This window comes from Alexandromys fortis, unplaced genomic scaffold, assembly GCF_014885135.2.
Source record: "Alexandromys fortis isolate MF-2015 unplaced genomic scaffold, M_Fortis_MF-2015_v1.1 scaffold_61, whole genome shotgun sequence".
Lineage (NCBI taxonomy): Eukaryota > Metazoa > Chordata > Mammalia > Rodentia > Cricetidae > Alexandromys > Alexandromys fortis.
The window spans coordinates 3,132,920-3,148,367 of record NW_026067962.1 but is presented as its reverse complement, the minus strand read 5'-3'; the positions used below and the strand labels follow the sequence as shown (position 1 = coordinate 3,148,367).

At 40.2% G+C, this 15,448-nt stretch overlaps 1 protein-coding gene across 1 annotated transcript in view; it reads left to right on the top strand.

Moving 5' to 3' along the window:
* Positions 1-15,448, top strand: part of LOC126508318 (uncharacterized) — a 141,658-nt gene that overhangs the window by 125,677 nt on the left and 533 nt on the right. The window contains exons 9-11 of the mRNA XM_050153507.1: positions 399-441; positions 2,167-2,353; positions 13,704-13,839. Of these exons, the coding sequence (XP_050009464.1) occupies positions 399-441; positions 2,167-2,353; positions 13,704-13,839 (366 nt within the window). The remainder of the gene's footprint in view (positions 1-398; positions 442-2,166; positions 2,354-13,703; positions 13,840-15,448) is intronic.

Here is a 15,448-nt window from a genome sequence, read left to right as displayed (position 1 = left end):
TCATTTAAACACTGCTTGGCCCACTAGCTCTAGCCTCTTATGAGCTAATTCTCATATTTTGCCTAACCCATTTTTAGTAATCTGTGTAGCACCAGTCTTACCGGGAAAAATTCAGCATGTCTGACCTTGCGTCTGCCCAGGAGAGGGGAGCATGGCCTCTGAGCTCACTTCCTCTTCCTCCCAGCATTCTGTTCTGTTTACTTCTCCCACCTATGTTTTAACCTATCAGGGCCAAGCAGTTTCTTTATTACTTAACCAGTGAAATCAACAGATTGATATATGACACTCCCACATCACAGGACCACTCTGCCTGAAGGAAAAGTTGAGTAAGAGCAAGCTCCTGTATGGGGCATTACACAGTCCTCCAGGGATGCTCCTCTCTTTTTGCTGTCTTTCAGGTGGCTGGAGGCAATGCACAAAGCGGCCCATCCCATACGCCAGGTAAGCGGTCTCCTCGGTCCTGGTCTCTGCTTCCAGTTCATGTTTCTTTACAGAAGGGGTAGACACTGTGTTGCCCAGTCTGGGACATGTTAGATCTGTTCAAAATGCTGGGGAAAGGAACTGGAGTCAACAGGAGTTCTGCTCAGATCTGGGAGGGGAACTTTGAGTCTTGCTGTTCTTTTCATTTTCTATCCCTCCCTGGAAGACCTGGGATGGAGTCACAAAGAGGAGTGTAATTTCTGACCCACAAAGTTCTGCAGTAGTCTACCAGGGCTACAAACAAATACTGCTGTTTCTTCACACTCTCAGGCTTTCCAGGATGTCCTGGCCTGCAGCTGCCATCTGAGCAGCTTGTAGGAGCCTGTGCACTGCATTCAGATCCCCACAGCCAGCACCACATTCATCTCTGTTCTCTAGACATGCTAGTCACCTTACACTATCCTTCTACATGCATGATCTCCAGCTTTAGAGCAGTATCACCCTGTTAGATTTGTTCCTACAAAATGTTAGGTGGCTGCATTGTATCATCAGGTAAGCCATCACCTCAGTGCCTATGGCACTGGGTGCCCCTCTTTCTGAGTTTGTGTTGTAATGCATTATGAGGACCCTTCCTATAGCCTCCATGTTTCCTTTCCACACTGTGGATATGATATGCAATGAAGTTGTAGATTGTATTAAATGAGATCATTCCCTCATAAGATGGCATGCACTTAGCGCCTTCTCTACCCACTTTGAGTTTATGCATTGGCAGAAATTCAGGGTGGAGTCTGGATTTCCTTGCCATGTAACTGTCCATTCAGAACAATCAGAAGCATTGCCAGGTAATGAACAGCAGGGCGTTCGTTTCATTTTACGTGGAACACGGCACTCAGTACACTGGCCCGTCTCTCCCAGACACCACCCTAATGAGCCTGGACACTTTTAAGAGCTATCTATTCTGCTAATGCACCGAGAGTGTCTGCAGCAAGTGAAAAAAAAAAAAAAAATGAAAAGCCAAACTCCCAGCAGGCTCCCTCTTCACATCACAGAATACCGCAAGCCCCGCCTGTATTCTGTTATCTTTTCACTGCCTTGCTAAAACTAAAGGGCAAAGCCAAAATGGAACAGAGAAATTGGCAAGCGCAGGCCGGTTCTGATGAAGAGATAAAGCGCAGTGCTCCTAACTGTGGGTCAGAGTTCTCCGAAAGAGCCTGTTTCCCAGGCCCGGGAAATGAGGGCTGCCCTCCAGGGTAGAGGGTCTCCATTTATCATCAGTCTTCCATGTAGATGATCGTGCGAGCCCAAGGCTAGGGCTGGTTTGGAGTATTTAATTTGCACAAGTCAGGGTTCAGTTAAAGAAAAGCATCAACCACGAGCTGCTATTATTCATAGTGGACATTCCAGGATCTAGCCTCGGAAAGCAATGTGATGTGAGGAGCCCCCTATCAGGATTCACTTTACAAAGAACACATCAGCAAATGGGCTCTCTAGTCCCAATCTCCTGTTCTTTGGCTGATACTCTTGTTTCCTTCAGGATACAATGGAACCAAAGAGAAGAGGGTGTTACAAAGGGGCAAAGGATAATCTGACTGTGACCCAAGCAGTGAGATTATATTATCAATAAAAATGTTTAAGGCAGTGGCTCCCTAAAGACAAATAAATTTATCCCCACATCGCTGCTGTGTGGTGGGCCAAAGGCATCCGGTGCAGGATGGTGACCTGCATATCGCTGTGCTCCACCTGCAGAGCCACGTCTGGGAAGATGTTACCCTGCACAACAGTAGCCTCCCACCTCTTGCTATCAAGCATCCTGAGTGTCTGGGCCTTCTGCACCAGCTGGAGAGAAGCACAGGGCTGTGGCTCCAACACTATTGCATTCTGAAGGACGGCTGCTTGTATTTCTATGCTACCATTCGCTCTACTCAGGCGTCAGGTGAGGCGTCAATATCATTTGGAATTATGATGACAATCCTGGGAAGAACACTTTAGCTTTACTGAACTTTTGCCAGGCCCTGTGTGAGTGTTTCACGTGCGACATTTCATGGATAATCCACAGAAGAAGGGTTGTAGCCTCAAGGCCTCACGCTTGCTATTTAGAAGATAAACCACAAACTCCTCATTCTTTGGGTCACTGATTCTTTTCTAAAGGAATGCTACTCATTTTCTTGGGTCAGAAACACCACCATCTTTTTCCCAAAGTATTCCAACTTAGATGTTGGCAGTCTGGTTTTGTTGTTGTTGTTATTGTTGGTGGTGGTGGTTTTCATTTTGGTTTTTTGTTTGTTTGTTTGTTTTTGTGGTCTGTTTGCTCAACTTCGCACAATTTACTTTTCTTACTTATAAAATGTGAAAATAACATCTGCCTATTATATAAGAATGCTGTGAAGACTAAGCCATTGTTATTGAAATAGCATTAGCTCTACATTTAGTGATCTGAATATAAAAAGCTGCTCCTATACATTTTACATCATGTATCATAGAATTACTTTACACTCCTATGAAGTTATGTATGTAGCTGGGTTTTTGTTTGGGCCACCAAATCACAAATAATGATATGGAGACTTCTTATTAATTATGGAAGCTCAGCCTATGGCTTAGGCTTATTCCTGCTAGCTCTCATAATTTAAATTAACCCATTTATATTAATCTACAATCAATAATGTGGCATTATCTCTTGTCCATCTTGTACCTCCTGTTTCCTCTCTGATCTCCTGGCATCTCTTGAATACCTAAATTCCTCCTCCTCACTTTTCTCTCCTTGGAAATCCCACCTTTTCTTCCTGCCTAGCTATTGGCCATTCAGCTTTTTACTACAACAATCACATCAATACACTTTCACAGTGTATAAATATCCTACAACATTTCCTCCTTTTTGTCTAAATAAAAAGGAAAGGTTTTAACTAATATAGTATAATTATATACAATAATAATTGTCAGGTAAGAATTACATTTACAACGTCCTGTTCATTTGTATTTGGAAAATTCAGAGAAAATACTCTATTTTTATCCTATCTTGATAAATTCATAGTTTTATACCAAAACCATTTTATATCATAACTTGTACTACTATCATAAAACTATCTTTTTAGACCTCAAAGCATTATCTTAGACTAATTAAGCTTTTATGCTCCTAAACCTTATAAACTTTATATCTCTTATGTAAGTACTTTTTTTTTTTAATTTGGTAACAAGGACTAGTATATGCTACCTAGTCTTAAATCCCCATCAGAGACCCAAGAAGGAAATAATATTACCTGAGTAAACAGAGAGTAGATAGAAAGCAACTTCCAAAATTATAGAAATGATAGAGCATCTGACTTCCTGGACAGCCACCCAATATTGGCACATCCCTCTTTGACCTACAGGCCTAGATTATCTGACATATTTTTCTATGAAGAAGGAATTTTGAATGACTTTTGTACCTTGTCTTGGCAAGGCTTGGCAGTCACTTTTATTTCTGTCCTACTTGTCCAGTTTGGACAGCATACTCTCAACAGTTGAGGCAAGAGTAGTTTCTTGCTGAAATAACTAACTTTTCCACATTGGAAACAAATTCCATATGGAGGTTCTTCTATGCACATGATCTTTTTTTTTTTAAGTAAATTGGTGGTTCCAGTAGAAGACATGACTCGCTGTCATGAAAAACATTAGGCTATTTAAACATTGTAAGTATTATATTCTGTAGGCCTCTGAAGTGTTTGAAGATAACCTATCTATCTAAACTATATCTCTGTTCAACCTTGGAAAGATATCTAACATGACTACAAGTTTGATTATTATAAATGATTAATGACTAACCTGTACTTCTTAATTATCCTTAATAGATTTCAAGGACTAGAATTTTACATTACATTTTTAAATAAATGAATAAGTACAATATTTCAAATAAAAAGAAAAATATATAGACAGTATAGCAAACATAATATTAAATTTGTTTCAATATATAAAAATCTATACCATTGTAAAATATTTGAGACTAGTAGTTGTTCAAAAGTAGACTTATCAATTCACCCTTTATCCCATCATTCTATGCCTGCCTTTTCCCTTCAGGAAGTGATCCCTAAATTTAATCTTTGTTCAGGTTTTCCCCTGAACATGTCCAACAGCAACTGCAACCAACCTCTCTACATGATGATAAACATCCATAATCCACTGAATAACAAAAACCACCCACCCCACCTCTTGGGAATGTGAATGTTGTGTTTTATAGACTACTTCCTGTTGTCTGGGGATGATGGCATCTTTAGGAGTCTTGAGAAAATTGGGATAATGGTCAAATCCTAGGAGCGTTTGTTGTATTATTTGTTGTCCACTTTCTGTGTGGTGGGAAAGTCCAGGGCTTATTTGAAGTCCTGACCCTATGTGTATATTCAAGTTCCACATGTGGTACCATATGTTGTTGGATTTTTATTTGGGCCACCAGATCACAAATAATGATATGGAAACTTCTTATTAATTATGAAAGCTTGACCTATAGCTTAGGCTTGCTCCTAACTAGCTCTTATAGCTTAAATTAACCCATTTATATAAATCTACATTCTCTTATATGGCATTACCTCTCTTCTATCTTTTACCTCCTGTTTCCTCAATGAGTACTCTAGCATCTTTCACTCATCTTCTCTTTTTTCTCCTTTGAAATCCCACTTATTTCTCCTGCCTAGGTATTGGCCATTTGGCTTTTTTATTTCAACAATCACAGGAATACATTTTCACAAAGTATACAAATATCCCACAACATATATACATTTTTAAATAAAATATACAGTCTCTTTAAAGATATACCTATAAAAAGATCATGCAAATAATAAAATAATTATACCTGAAATCTATAAAAGAGTCTTTCTGTATTTAAAAAAAGTCTTTTTTATTTATTTCAAAATTTTAATTGAAATACAGTTATATCGTTCTCCCTTTTCCTTCTCCTTCCTTCAATCTCTCCCATGACCCCATTATTTCCTCTCAAACTAATGGCCCTTTTTTCTTTTATTACTTCTGCTACATAGATATAAGCACATAAAAAGCTAAGTTTTTCTAGGTGTGTGTGTGTGTGTGTGTGTGTGTGTGTGTGTGTGTGTGTGATATGAGGGCTGACCAATTGGTATTGAATAACCAATTAAGATTTAATTCCTCGTGAAGACTAATTTTCCTTCTCTCATCAGTCTTTGGTTGATTTAGTTTAGTTCAGTTTGCCAAAGTCTGTAGCTCTTTGTGTAGCAGTGAGATGCCCCCTTCCACATTAGGATGTCTATTAGTATCAACCACCATGCAAGTCCTATTTGGGAAGCCATATTGTGGAGGTATCATGAGTGAACTAACCCATTCCTTTCTAGGAGACAAGATGTCACAACAGAATTCCCTCTCCTTTAGCTCTTAAAACCGTGCTGCCCTGTCCTCCATGATGTTCTCTGAGCCCTTGGTGTAGGGCTTACATTGTAGATAGATCTACTAGGGCTTGGAACCCCATGATTAATTATCCTCTACATGTTGACAAGTTGTGGTTTCACTCTGCTGCAAAGAGAATCTTCTTTGGTAAATGCGGAGAGCTGTACTTATCTGTGGGTGTAAGTATAAGCTTTAGAATGCAATCCATAATTATACTTGTTTACTAAAGTGACAGTAGTAGGTTCTTCTTTAAGATCTGTGGCCTCACTATCCCTGGGGAATTGGCTAGGTTGCTTGTACCAGACAAGATTTCCCTCTTGTGCAGGTCTTAAGTCCAGTTATACTGCGGTGATATGAGTGCCCCTATTGCACTTTTAGGGATATCTTGACATTCTTAGTCATTGTTGGGGTTCACAAATGTCACAGCTGGATAGGACTATTGATTTCTTCCCCACACTTCCAGATTTTACAGCATCTTCTTGTATTATAAAGACGAATCCTAGAGAAGGAGTCTTTCAGAGCAGATCCTGCTCAAATTCTGTTTCCAAAGCTCATGGTGTTTTTAGTAATATGGACTTACTTTCAATTTCTGGAAAGCAACAAAGGGCAGCAGCAATAGCCAGTATTGTTTGGGGAGTCTCTTGGAATCCTCTAACCAACAATTCAAAAGGAGATTTTTCATACCTGGTCATTTTTTTTTTGCTAGACACTCTATGGTTCTCAAAAAGAACATTATCACCTAAAGTGACTTAACTTCATTTGTCTTAGTTTGGGTTACACTTCTATATTTCTAGTCATCTTTGAAGGAAGTCAGAACAGCAGCTCAAACAGGGCTGAAACGTGGAAGCAGGAGTTGATGCAGAGGCCACTGGTTTAGTCATCATGGCTTACTAAACCTGCATTCATATAGAACCCAGGACCACCAGCCCAGGGATGGCACCACCCACAATGAACTGGGCTCTCCCATCGATCTCTAATTCAGAAAATGCCCTACAGACTTGACGACATTTTAAATTTATGGGCCTTTTTTCTTTTAATAATTTTATTTACATCCTGGCTTCAGTTTCCCATCTGTTCTCTCCTCCAAGTTCCTTCCCCCACCCCTCCTCTGCTCCTACCACTCAGTCCACTCCTCCTCAGTATGAAGAATAGTATCCCAAAAGCCAGTAACTGATGGAAAGAGATGCAGACACACAGTAGAACATTAGGCAGAGTTCAGAAGAGGAAGAGAGAAAGGGTTGTGAGAGTTCAAGAGGTCAAGGACACCACAAGAAAATTCACAGAACGCATTAACTCATAGAGGATAACAGAAACTAAACTGACAACCAGGAAGCATGCAAGGGACAAACCTAGGCACTCTCCATATGTGTTTTAGTTGTGTAGTTTGGTCCTCTTGTGGGAATTCTAGCAGTGGGAACAGGGGCTGTCTATGAAGGCATCTTCTTAATAGAAGTTCCCTCCTTTCAGATGACTTACACTTGTTTCATATAGACATAAAACTATCTAGTATATTCACTGACCAAAAATACATATACACAGATAAGTATTATCTATAATTTGAGACAAATGCTCAATATGACTTTGTAAGGCCTTTTCACACATCCTCAGTGATATTTATCCTTCATCTCTCTTTCTGTATTGACATCCCACCTACCCATCGATTAAATCTGCCCCATTCTCCCATTCTCCTTTAGATTTTAATAAAATCAATCATCATTGTCATATTTCTGGTTGAAAGTCTATTTGAGTGGTCGTTCAATAATTGGCAGTAGTGAGCATCTACAAACTGAGCCATTTGATCTCCATCTTTAGCATTAGTGCTCGTGCTTAGCTAAGACCAGTAGACATGCCAAATGGGAAGGAAGAATCCAGTGACAACTCTGGTTCTCTTGGATCTTTAAAGAGATAGAAAGCTCACATCACTCCATGGCTCATTTTCTACCTATCATTCCGGGTGAAGAGTGGCATGATTCTTTTTTTAATCACACTGAAGTTGATTTTGACATGATCCAGATGAACAAATAGCTAGGAAGTGATAAACAGACTCCTTCAGATCTAATAGAACAGGCTGTTTCTGTGCAGCCTATAACTTCAAATTTTAATGCCTGGTAATAGAATAAGAATCAAGGCAAACAAAACAGTCACAACTACAGATTCATTATTAGGGTATTACTTTAAAATATCAATGTCATTACCAAATCAATCAAGCTAATTTTCAAGAGATTATTTCCATAGATACAATGAGAGTGTTTAAGTCTAAATCCACAGATTGCTCCAAACTCAGAACTTTCTTTTAACTGCTTCCAAACCCCTGTGCCTATTTTGAATTCCCAGAGATACAGTAATGCCACACATACCTTGGCAATAGCCAAGAGCTCTCTAATTGGACCTAGTATCTGCTCAACAAGAGAGATAACATGACTAGAACAGAAAATCTGGCTAACTATTCAGTGCTAATGAAAGCATGGTTATTGGAGGAGAATCTGCAAACTCTAATTTGCTAAACCAGCACAATCCCTAACAAGAATCTATAAACATTTGTCCTCTGTATCAGTCAGGGTTCACTAGAGGAAGAGAATTTACATAATTATATTATAGGGTATATAAATATATATATACCCTAATTATGCTTAACATGATATAACTAGCTCATGTACAACTATAAATGAATTATATTTATAGGAGATTTATTAGACTAGCTTACAAGTTATGGTCTGGAAATGATTGTCTACCAACAGAAAGTCTAAAAATTCAGCAGTTGTTCAGTCCATGAGGGTGGATGTCACAGTTGACTTTCAATATATGCCAGAAACAGGAAAAATAGGCTCTAATTCTAGTTAAGAAGTGAACTTGCCAGTGAGAGGGAGGACAAGCAGTCAAAGAGCAAAGGGTTCCTTCTGTGCTCTTTATATAGGCTGCCAGCAGGTATAGCCCAGATTGAAAGGAGATCTTCCCACCTCTTGATAAAAATGGGTTTTTCCACTTCAAATGATTTCATTAAGAAAAATTCCTCAAAATTATACCTAGCCTCTTAGGTTTTATTTTATTTCAGATGTAGTTAGGTTGACAACCTAGAATATTATCACAATCATGCCTCCTTTTGATATGCTTAATTTCCAAATTAAAACAGTAACCAGGTCATAATTATAGCTAACATAGTATAACTATCCCAAGTACAATCACAAAGGAATAATAGGTTTAGCTAGGTCATAATTATGAGTCTATCATTTTAACTATCTCATGTACAACTACAAACGAATTATAATCTTTAGATTAGGTGGCAATTTCCCCTGAGGGACATTTTGTTAGTTTCCCAAAACTTAAATATAGTAATCACTGATACTCTTTTAATTGATGTAACAATACATGATAAGTAGGAAAGAAAACACGAATGTCTGTTCAAACACATTTTAACAAAATATGACAAATATTTATGTCAATTATAATCTTCATGTCTACAATTGGTCACATGGCCCTAGCTGGAATTTATAACTACCTTTTTCTACTATTCATTTTGTACCTCCTCCACCCTCAGCAAGCACTTCAGCAGGTCTTGGTTCTTTTCTTGGAGGAGTGACCCAAGATATGATTACATATCAAAAGGAACTTATTAGACTGGCTAACACGGTACAGACTGGAGAATCCAACAACGCCTGTTTGTTCCTGGGGAGGCCAGCAGCTGCTCAGGCAATGAGGCTTGTTTCCTCCTCAGTCCCAGTCAGTTGCTGTAGGCCTGGAAGATTGCTGAGGGCTACTGGTCTTCAGTCCAAACATGAAAGCTGAAGAAACTGTGTTCTCATGTCAATGAATATGGCAGCAACAGATGCAGCAATAGTAGCAGCAACAACTCACCAGCAATAGGTGACAGCTATCAGGCACAAAAGTAGAAAACTGTGTCCCTTGTGCTTCCTCACATCAGGAGCATTGGGGAAAGTGCTTGCCATGTATGAAGAAGTCTTCTCAATTCAGCCCTAATCAAGAAAATCCTAACCTAATCTGGAAACCCTTCACAGTATCTGCAGAGGCTTCTGTCATGGATGGGTCCTTCAAGTTGACAACATGAACCATCACACACCCCCACCAGAGTTCTAGTGCTCATCTTTAATTCTTACCAGAGACACTAAAGAAGTGGCACTTTACCTACTTTGTCTAATCTGTAATTCTAGGCTTTGTCTGTGTTCAAAAAGAGCTCTGCTTAGCACTAATGTAACTTACAGCTCTCTGTGTCCTTGTTCCCCAGCAGTTATAACGCTGGACCAGACCTTGAGTACTGTTCACTGCTGGGTTTCTCACACTGAGAGTTTTCAGTCAGTTTCTAAGTCATATAATCAGTGTAGTCAGTTGTGATTATTTTTTAAACAACTGTATTGAAAACATGGTCACAACAATGAGATGGCTCAGTGAATAAGGACCCAAGCTGGATGCCCTGAGTTCCAACCCCAGATACCATGATAGAAGAAGAGTAAACAGACTCATGATGGTTGTCCTCTGACACCTCTCTCTCTCTCTCTCTCTCTCTCTCTCTCTCTCTCTCTCTTCCTTTCCCTCTCTCTCACAGAAAAAAAAATATAGTATATCATACTGCTTCACAAAATTTTTGGTCAATTATATTAGAACCTACAACAATGTTCATTTCTCAAATCTCTGGACCACAAACAAAATTATTAGGAAAATACTGATATGTATTCAGAGCCTTTAGCCTCTGAATACACACCTGCTCCATTGGTGAGTTCTATATCAGAATCTTGGAGAAGAAATATAAAGCTAGCCACTGCTTTAGGATTACATTGTAACACACTGGCCATTCGTTGCTTTCAGCTTGACACCACACTGTTGTGGTCCCATCCTGTCAGTCTGAATTTCTTTACTGTTTTAAATATTCTAAATGGTTTTCATTTTAGTCCACTGATCTTTCTTTGGAGCTGGGAGACCTCACATGATATTACCTGACCCTGAATGTAGCTGGAGTTTTATTGGCATGGCATTTCTTTCTATCTGCGCTGCTGAGAAAATACTGAAGAGAATACTTCGGAGAAAAAAATAAAAGTGAAAAGGAGGCTGCAGAGAGGGAGAGCTGTGGAAAACAGTGTAGTCCTGATTTCCTGTAAACACTGCATTAGGCACTAAGCCCACATCACCCTTTCAACTAGGTATATGTGCCTCTAAAGTGCAGTGGGCGAATTGGAAAGACAGACTCTCGGTTCCTGGAACACTTTCTTTGCCTAAGTGTCAAGAGAGGCATTTGTCCTTTAGCAAAATTTACTGCTGGCTCTCATGTGCTTGCTAATAATAAGAATATTTCAAAAGTCTTTTGGTCAAGGTCCTTTACATAAGTTGCAGGATCTTGTCATTGTCCCCACGTTCCCTTTCATCTCTCTCTTGCAAGAGCTAGAAGTAGCCAATTGTTGACTGTTGTGTGTTACTAAATCATATCAAGGTCTATGTACACTTCTCAGAAAGATCACTCTGCACTGTTACAGGAAACAGGGTATATAATGCTTACACCGTTCTTACAACTAATATTGGACTGGGCTGATAGTTACTGCTACTAACATAACAAAGGGGCACAGACCCAGAGAAATTTCCTTAAATGAGGTGCTGTGGTTACAGCCACCAGCTTTACTGTCTCTTATTATGCCCTGCAAGTGACTAGGAAAATGGCTAAAGGTCTTGCTGTTTGTAGGGACCAACATTTTTTTTGCATTTTTATTTATTAATATTTATTTTTACTATTTTATACATGTATATAATATATTCTGGTCATATACTTTGTGGTGGTCTGAATGCAGTGTCTCCCTTATGTCTCAGGCATTTGAATACTTGGTTTCCAGTTGTTGGTTCTGCTTGGGTGTGGTGAGGAGGTATGACCTTGCTGGAGGAACTATACCACTGGGGGTGGGCTTTGAGGTTTCAGAAGCTACTTCCATTCCCAATTAGCTCTCTTTGTTTCTTGTCTGTGGTTCAAGCTATATGCTCTCAGCTTTCCGCTCTAGCCACAGGTTAGTCTGTTCTCCCCAACTGTTATAACCATCTGGAACCAAATGCCCTATTCCTGGTTCTATGAATGTCCTTGGTCATGTATTTTTATCACAGCAATAGCATGATAACCAGTACACAGATCTGTCCTCTCGTATCCTCCTCTATCCATACCAACCCAGCCACCTTTCCTCCAAGTCCCCATCACACTTTTCTGTCTTTTGGTTTGGTGACCCTCTGATTCCCCCATCAGCAGGGGTGTGGAGCTATCCACTGGAGCACGCATAGTTATACCACCGAAGACGATGATGTCCCCTCTAGGAGCAAGTCTCAGCTGCCATCACTTAGTGAACACAGAGATAAAAATATACGATGTCCATACAATGGAACATCATACTACTCTGAAAAGAAGTAAAGAACTGATGAGCGACGTGGGTGAAAGGAAGCAAACATTGAAGAGAGTGTGTGCTGTGAGCTGACTTTTCTGTCAGGTACTGCAGGACAAAGAGCAAATAGAGAGAGAAGAGTATGTAGGGATTGCCAACAGCTGGGGTGGCACCTTCTACAAGGAGTGGCTGTTTATGGGATGTGTCTCTTTCTAACATGAGGAAAGCTACACTGAGGATCCCACAGATCCCAGAAGTACAGTAAAACCATTGACCCACCTCCGCCTTATAGTAAGCCAATAATACTGCAATGAGTTTTTTTCCCATGCTATCCACTCCTCATCCATCACTCCACCTCAGAGAATAATACCATCCTTTTGTATGAGCTTCATAGCACTGAGGCCAACTAAGGTAGAAAAAAGATCTGTCCATTTCTGCAGTCAATGTTTTCTCAAGAGTTCCAAAATGAACTCTTTTCAAGTGAGCATAAAAAGGGAATTCAATATTACCTCTCACATTCTCCACAAGAAGAAGCAACACCTCCCTAATTCCTAAAGTGTAAAACCCTTCATTCTGCTTGCAATGAAAATGCCTGTCATCCTCACACAGTAGGTTGATGGTGAGTGACTTAAAGGAACCCAGGTCAACATTCCTCAAGGTTTCCTTTCATGATGCCATGCCACCATCACAGAGGCTATCAAGCAGAGTGTGGCATTTTCTTGGTTGCTTTTGTAACGAAGTGCACTGTGGTCACTGCTGGAGGTGCTAGGGGATAAGAGCAAAGTGACCCAGAGAGTTCATCTCTAAATATCCTAGCACTACTATCACTAATAATGCCTGAGTCTCTGCAAGCTATCTGGGCTACCTCAGAGTAGAAGAAACAGACAAGAATATTGGCCTTTCAGAATCTTCTACATCAATATCCTTACAAACCCCCAAAGGGGAACAAAATTTAGACCAAGATATATTTTAGGATTTAAAGGACCGTGAGCAAATTACTTTTTATAATCAGTCATTTATTCTCCTTGCTAATTCAAGTTGGTGTTTTCGTATCGCCATATGGGTTCATATTTTAGGTAGGACTTGCAGTATACAAAAAGAGGGAGAATCTGGGTTGGTTGTAGAAAGTACCTGCAGCCTTCATCATGCTCCAGGAAGTATGTTTTAATGACTCTGCCCCCAAGAAATACTATTTAATTTTCTTCTGATACGGTATCAGCTGTTCCTCCTAGATAATGAAAATTGTATTTCAAAACTATGTCTTTCTGGTAAAGAAGCTTATCCAAGCACATATGAATATCCATCGTTTACAAATGGAACCAAGAAGTTTAGATGCTGCTACCAGTCTTGCTGCAGGACACAGTCAATATGTGGCCTCTTTTGAAGCTAGCTTCCTCACCTGTGAGGACACAGCTGGCCAAGCAGTCTTTTCATACACAGAATTTTAGCACCTTTGCTGACAGATTTTCCTCCTTTACTGTCCCTGCTCTCACTTCTCCCCATCCCCCTCCCCTGCTTCTTTCCTTCCCCCCTCTGCAGGAGGCCTGTATCTCCAAGGCTATAGGGTGACTGAACAGACCCACGGCTTTGAAAAGTCAGTAATTGAACTCAAACCTCCATCCGAAGAGTTCAAGACCTTCTATTTCTGTGCAGAAAATAAAACAGAAAATCAGCGGTAAGCCAAGACCTCTGCTTCTTCCCTCAGCATGAGTCAGTCTGGACAAATGGTCAGCCAAGACCTCCCCTTCCTCCCTCTCTGTCAGCCTCAACAAGGTCTCTTTAAGGAGCGCATCCCTTTATTTTCCAACTCCACTCCTTAAGAGAACTCCATCCTTTGACTGTTCTCCAGGACTATTTTTTTCCTTCATCCCTTCTTCAGACTTCTCTAGAGATCCTTTGTTTCGCGAATGAAAATATAGTAACCAGAATGCCTGTCAAGACAATAGGTAACTTAAGCTTTAGCATTAAGAAAAGCAAACATCCCCCCCATACACACCATTTACAATTTATAAATGATCCATATGTTTTTAAATCATATGTATTAGCACATCTTAATTGTGTAAAACATAAATCCATGCCAGGTGGTGGTGGTACGCACCTTTAATCCCAGCACTGGGGAGGCAGAGGCAGGCGGATCTCTGTGAGTTTGAGGCCAGCCTGGTCGGGAGTGAGTTCCAGGACAGGCACCAAAGCTACAGAGAAATCTTGTCTCAAATAAACCAAAGCCAAAACAAACAAACAAACATTTGACCTCTGCCATTTGACCTCTTCACATCGCTTGCATTGATTTATCCATTTTTAACTTGGTTGAGGAGTTTATTGTAAGCCATGAAGGACATAAAACTAACTTAATTCGTGGTGTATTCAACTCAGGCTATCATTCGAAATGAGCATTTAGTTCAAATGGTTCTGAAATACAAGGGAGGTGAAGTCACTAGAAACAACACAGCAAAAAAGGCACTACTCAGCAGCAGCCACTGCTCCAGCTCCCCAAGATGCCCATGCCCTCTAGACCCCATCTCTGCCATCTCTGCCCTCACCTGCATCACAGTAATCTCCCACCTGTCCCAGGCCTTTTATTACAACGCCACAGAGCCCATAAAGAAATTCCTTACTAAAGCCACTTTCTAGGGACAGTTTTAAGAAATTAGGCGTTAAACACAAAAAAATCTAAAAGTGAGGCTTTAGGGATCTCCCTAAAATAGCCACTTAGGCAGGAGACTGGGGACCTCATCTGTCTTTCCCCCACTGTGTAAACGTTGCTTGTGCCTCTTCCTTGAACAAGGTGCCGGAGTAGGAAGAAGGCATGTTACTGCTAGCTGTGTTGCCATGGCTCCCTTCCTGGACATCCGGTCAGCAGATACTGTTGATAAGGCTCCAGCTAGCACAACGGAGCAGGGGTCATTGAAACTGATCTAAGTCCCTTTGATAAAACCTACTGGTTTCTCTGTGACAGCAGGCTCAATAGCTGGGCATTCATTTACAGTAAAAACAAAAATCAAACCATTAGAGAAATATTTCAAAGAGTAACAGTGGAAAGTCAAAAGCTAGATACAACCTAGAGCTGTTTGTCATCCCACTTATCCCTAAAGGAAGTTTCGAAAGTGATGAAAGTTAGAGACTCACACATTCATTTATTAGTGTTTCTGAAATAGTCTGCTGAAAATATTCCTGGGTAACCGTTTTTGGTTGTTATTCCTGGTAGTCTAGTAATACAGCTCCTGCCTTTAGAAATTGTCTTGGACAATATTTCAAAAAAAACATTGTCCAAGAAAACAAAAGCA